The following is a 6,000-nucleotide window of genomic DNA, read 5'->3' on the forward strand; positions in this document are numbered from 1 at the left end:
AAACAAAATTAATCTTTTTAACCATTACCTAACTTATTCTAACCGTTAGGAAATATTGTAAAGTTGTAACGTTTTAAAATAAAATATATTGAACAGTTACTTTAGGCGGAGCGTCTTTTTCAAGGAAATAGAGAATAACAAGTACGTTTAGATATGTTTGATTCTTGATAAGATCATAAAAACCCACGTTTTGAAGATCTCTTCCTACTCTTTGAGATCGAACATCGATTGCAAGGATTTGATAGACGGCTCATCGGGATAGATGTAGATAAGAAAGAACCTCCTTAGAATTGTATAAGAAGTTTTCTCCTCGCACGACTCGATAAAACAAAATACTAATTTTCGTTTATGGATAAAATTAGAATAACTAGGAAATGAACCTGTAAAATAAATTAGTCTATAGTTGATAAAATTAGAATAACTAGCAAATGAACCCGTAAAATAAATTAGTCTATAGTTTAACTCATAGTTAGTGGCGGACTCACATAGAGCGGGTCGAGGGTTCCCGGACCCCAATGTTTTTAAAAAAATTAGTAGATCCGGTATATTAAATTTTATAAGAACCCCATAAATACAACTAGGTGGACACCATAGAAAGAAAAGGAAAGTTGGTGTAGTGGTAAACCCCCATCTTTAGCAACAAGAGGTTATGGGTTCAATCCTTATCGAATGAGGACCGACCCGGAAATTTTAACGTTTTATTATGAAAATTTTGAACACCGAAAAAATGGACCCCATTGGAAAAAATCCTGGGTCCGCTAGTGCTCATAGTCATTTTTATTTAGCTCCCTTCCTATAAAAAGAATCATGTGTATATATTATATGGGTAGGGATCCTCTACATTAATCCAGAAGTGTGAGAAGTGTATTATAACACTATATATAACACTATATAGCACCATATAAACACCGTATCACATTATGTAACACCATATAACACTATGTAACACTATATAACAATATATAACACTATACATCTATCATAGACATGCTATCAGACAAAATATGGTGTTATATTTGTTATATAGTGTTACATAGTGTTACCCGGTGTTTATATGATGTTATATAGTGTTATAATACATTTCTCACACTTCTGGATTAATGTACAGGATCCTCTATCTGTATTATATAATATAGTTTTTATTTCATAATTTTACAAATAGTAATTATATAATATTAATCATTTATTAATTAAATTATATTATTTATAATTTTAATTTATATATAATTTCATAATTTTGTAGATAGTAATTTTATTTGAACATTTTTAAAGGTTATGTTAATTAGAAATTAGCTAACTAACGGGCTCGACTAGGTTCACGGGCAAGCTCGATAAGTGAAGCTTGTGCTTGGGCTCATTTACTAAATATGCTTATTTTTAGGTTTGGGCTCAGGCCGAGTTGTTTAAGCTGGCTCGTTTAGAGTTGTTTTTCTACTCGACTAGTTTGCGTCATGGTTATTGACTTTGAGTTTGACGCGGCTCCTTCCCTTTTTAGCGTCTTCAAACCAAAGGCGCTTTCCGATCATAATTCAATTTTAATGTCCATCTAATCTGAACAGCTTGAGGTTCTTTCAGTTTATCAATGGCTGAAGCATTTGGAGGAGTTGCGATAGAAGTCACAGCTTCTGGAATCCACGGGCAAGCTCGATAAGTGAATCTGGATTATCAAAAGTCTTCATTGTGAAGCTGAAAAATGCATGGTACTTTAAATCCGAACTCAAGGAAATGAAAAAAACCATAAAGAGCAAGTGGCCTGTTGCCGAGCGTATGGAGAAACTAAATAAACAACTGGATCGACCGAAAGAGGAAACAGAGTTCTTGAATCAGCTCAAGCAAGCAGAAGAAGACCTGGTTCGGAAATGCGAGGATATCAACTTGAAGTTCTGGAAGAAATCCACTTACACTTCCAAGTTGGACGAAATGAATAGGTTGCTACAGAAATATGTGGCGTTTGACCTTCAGTTACAAAATGCTAATAATGGAGCTGAAACATTGGTGGAGGTGAGAAGTTTGAAAAAGCGATTGGAGGATGGGAGTTCAAGTGGTTGGTCGTCTGCTGTTCCACCGGATTGCTATAGGACCGTGATTGTCCGGTTGTAGTTGTTTCGGGTGCAGGAGGGTGTGGGAAGACAACTCTGGTAACAAAGCTCTGCCATGATCCTGATATTACAGGTATTTGCATTCTTAATAGAAATTGAACATATATAGGTTGCTAAAGCTGAGTTTGGTTAGGTAATAACTCAAAATTTAAGCTTATGAGTCAGAGTTATGAGTTTGTTGAGGATTACATATTCAAATGCCAACATCTATTAATAAATTAATTTGTTAAATACTTATGATCTGTCTTCCTTGAGAGTGTTTTAAGGTTGCATAAGTATTATCGTATTATCTATGTTGTCAAAAGCGCGCGCCTAGGCGCTCGGGCGCAGCGAGGCGTACCTATAGCGCCTGGTGGTAGCCTAGGCGCAAAAATGGGTGGTTTTTTTGTAAAAACGGTGCTGAGGCGCAAAAAGGCACGCGAGTAGGCGCAAAAACGGTGCTGAGGCGCAGCGCATAAGCAGAAAACAAAAGGTAACGCACAAAAAAAAAACGAAACCGAGTGCGTGCAAAAACTGTTTAGGCATGCACGAGTTCAACCAAATTCCAGCTTAGATACTCATTTTTGCAACCCCCCCCCCAGGCTTGATGATGATAGTGTTTCTCATTTGAGCAGGAAGATACGGTACACACATCTTTTTTGTTACAGTCTCACACACCTATGACAAGAACGTCATCATAAGAAATTTACTCGGTGGTATTAGTGATGAAGTTGCAATCCAACAATGGGGGAGCTATTTGGGTAAAATTACGTGTAAAGTACTATTAGTACTTGATGACGTATGGTCTGATTCCGTTATTAAAGACTTCATGTACATATCACCTGGATATAAGGTTTTGGTCACGTCTCGGATGACTTTTAATCATTCAAAACATATCAAGTGCAAGCTTTGAAGAATCAAGATGCCACCTGTTTGTTTTGCGTGTCAGCGTCTCCAGAACTAAGTAATATACCAGATGAACTTGTTGAGAAGGTATAGCGAAGCCTCTTTTGTCTTTAGTACTCGATTTGGATTTATATATTTAAGGTAACTAATAAGAATGAATGGATTTCTGTAGTTGGTCAAGTGTTGCAAGTGTCATCCACTGGTCCTTACTGTGATGGGTGGCATGCTAAAGGGGGCACTGTGGCATGCTAAAGGGGGCACACCCGGCACGCTGGAAAGTTATGTTAGAAAAGTTGTCGGGGAATAAAGCGCTTTTGGATTTGAACGAGTCTATACTAGTTTCTCTGGAAAAGAGTTTGTGTTTAGTTGATAAAGAACCTGAATTAAAGCAATGTTACCTAGACTTGGGACTGTTTCCTGAAGATCAGAAGATAGCTAGCTGCTACAACACTTTTGGACATGTGGGCCCATTTGTATAAGCATGATAACGATGGATTAGCTACCATGGATATCCTCGATAAGCTTTCTTCTAGAAACCTTGCAACTTTGTCGCCGAAAAGGTACTCGCTCTGGTTAAATTTAATGGTATAAGTTTATCTTACATGTTACAAAAAAAAAAAAAAAAAAAAAAAAAAAAAAAAAAAAAAAAACCATGTGACTAACAAACCGCTAAAATTGCATCTTATTAGAAAACCTAAACATGATATTTGACTCTAGGAAACATCTGAATGCTATTGCCAACCATTGTGTGGAAGAATCTGTTATGCAACATGATGTGATGAGGGACTTAGCTATTCATTTGAACAGCCAAAAGTCAATAGAACACAGAGAGACGTTGATTATAAACGCATATGGGCAAGATCTTCCCCAATTTTACAACAAACTGTGAACGCCCATGTATTGTCAATATCCACAGGTTTGTTTGATGCATTAGAAAGTTGATACATAACTTTGTCCTTGATCTTTATACCACTTTTCAGGCGGTGTCCTTTTTAACGAATGTTGACAGGCGGTGTCCTTTACTAGGTATTTTGTTGCAAGTTTAGTCCTTTATACCCAACCCAGTTAAAATACCCTCTTAATGTGTTGATGACAGGTGAAAGATTCTCTTTAGCATGGAACGACTGTTACGGAATAAGTCAGTTAGTAATAGTTGAGGGTAATAATTGTAATATTAATAGTTGAAGGACTGAATTGTAATGTGTGTAAGAAATTAGTTGTGACAGTTATAAACATAACAACCCCAAGCTATAGAGCTAAGCTTGATTTGGGTTTTCCCTCCTTCTTTCGTGATTCTCTCATTTCAGGCTAACAATTGGTATCAGAGCTAACCGATTCTCATCGGAGCTCATTGATTACGGCTACCACCAGTATTCCGATCATCTTCTTCAGCGTGTTTCCTTCCAATTCCTTCATCAATTCTTCGATTCGTTCAAAATTCCTACTCATTTTCATTAATTATAGGAGTGATCAATCGTTGATCATTCTATTCCATATCATTAATCAGTTGCCTGATTCTTGATTCTTGTTTTTCATTTTTTCTTCCTTCATTTCTGCAATTTTCATTCACTCTTGCTAAATCAGTAATATGGCTACTCGAAATCAGGAAGTTTAACGTCTTGCAAAAGACATCAACCGAATAGATGCTTTTACAACACAAAATCAAGAAACATTAATGAGCTTGAAAGCAGCTTTTGATCAGATGCAAGCAACATTTTCAAAGATGGAACAACAAGGCACTTTGATTCCAAGAAATGAGGGTGATAGAATCAGTAACAATCGTTTGACAAAGGTTGAGTTTCCAAAATTTAATGGTGATGATGTAGAAGGATGGTTGTATAAGTGCGAACATTTCTTTTCAATTGATGAAACCCCTGAAAAATACAAGGTTAGATATGCTGCTGTTCACTTAGAGGGAAGAGCCTTACAATGGCATCAAGGGTTCATGAAGTCTTCTGGGAAACAGATTTGTGATGTGACATGGGATGAATACACCAGACATGCAGCTACTAGATTTGCTGCAACATTAATAGAAGATGCTATGGGTGCACTCAAGGCATTGACCCAAACTGGTGAGTTGGAAGACTATTGTGATGAATTTGACTTGTTATTGAATAAGGTGACTTTACCTGATGAATATACAATCAGTTTATTCATTGAGGGTTTGAAACCAGAAATCAAAGGCCATGTAAAAATGTTCAAACCAAAGAGTCTAAGAGAAACTTATTCTTTGGCAAGATTACAGGAACAAACAAACAAAACATTGGGTTGGCGTAATGTGACTGGTAGCAGTTCAACTAGTTACAAACAGCACATTACAAAGACTAATAATCTAACTAGTATTGCTAAACAACCTGTGTTAGCAACACCTGTTAATTCTATGTCTTCCAATGTTTTGGTTCCTAAGAAAGTCACTAATAAGTACACGGATGACAAGAGGGCAAAAGGGGAATGTTTTTTCTGCAATGAAAAATATGTCCCTGGGCACAGTAGGGTTTGCAAAGGGAAGAAACAGTTATTTTTAGTTGAAGTCGAAGAATATGTTGAAGATCAAGAAATAAAAGGGTTGGTGATTGATGTGGCTGATATTCAAGGAGATCCTCAGATTTCTTTGAATGCCATAATGGGCATCCCATCCTTCTCAACAATGCAGGTAATTGGTACTATTGGTACTAAATGCTTGTATATATTACTGGATAGTGGATCAACCCATAACTTCATGAGCAAAGCCTTAGCTCAGAAGTTAAAGTGCCCTGTGAAACAAGTACAGAATGTACAGGTAACTGTAGCTGATGGAAAAAAGGTAGAATGTATGAATGTCTGTAAGGATTTTCAGTGGGTTATGCAAGGAAATTGGTTCACTGCAAACATGCTAGTCATTGATTTGAATAACTATGATTTGGTATTGGGTATTCAATGGTTGGAAACTTTGAATGACATCATTTGGAATTTTAAGAATCTCACTATGAAATTCACTATTGCTGGTCAAGATTTTGAGTTGAAGGGCACCAAGAAA

The 6,000-nt window shown here is 36.5% G+C and overlaps 1 protein-coding gene across 1 annotated transcript; it reads left to right on the forward strand.

The window, feature by feature from the left end:
* Positions 1–3,218: 3,218 nt before the first annotated feature.
* LOC110936780 (putative disease resistance protein At5g47280) lies at positions 3,219–3,919 on the forward strand. The gene is made up of 2 exons (XM_022179183.2): positions 3,219–3,544; positions 3,702–3,919. The coding sequence occupies exons 1-2, from the start codon at positions 3,444–3,446 to the stop codon at positions 3,871–3,873; spliced, it is 273 nt and encodes a 90-aa protein (XP_022034875.1). The 5' UTR covers positions 3,219–3,443; the 3' UTR covers positions 3,874–3,919.
* The last annotated feature ends 2,081 nt before the right edge of the window (positions 3,920–6,000 follow it).

The sequence above is a fragment of the Helianthus annuus genome, chromosome 1 (assembly GCF_002127325.2).
Source record: "Helianthus annuus cultivar XRQ/B chromosome 1, HanXRQr2.0-SUNRISE, whole genome shotgun sequence".
Lineage (NCBI taxonomy): Eukaryota > Viridiplantae > Streptophyta > Magnoliopsida > Asterales > Asteraceae > Helianthus > Helianthus annuus.

Bases quoted from the DNA above. Each gene is read 5' to 3' on its own strand.
- LOC110936780 (XM_022179183.2), top strand. From the start codon at position 3,444: ATGTGGGCCCATTTGTATAAGCATGATAACGATGGATTAGCTACCATG. The intron at 3,545-3,701 runs GTACTCGCTCTG...ATTTGACTCTAG, and splicing joins GCAACTTTGTCGCCGAAAAG to GAAACATCTGAATGCTATTG.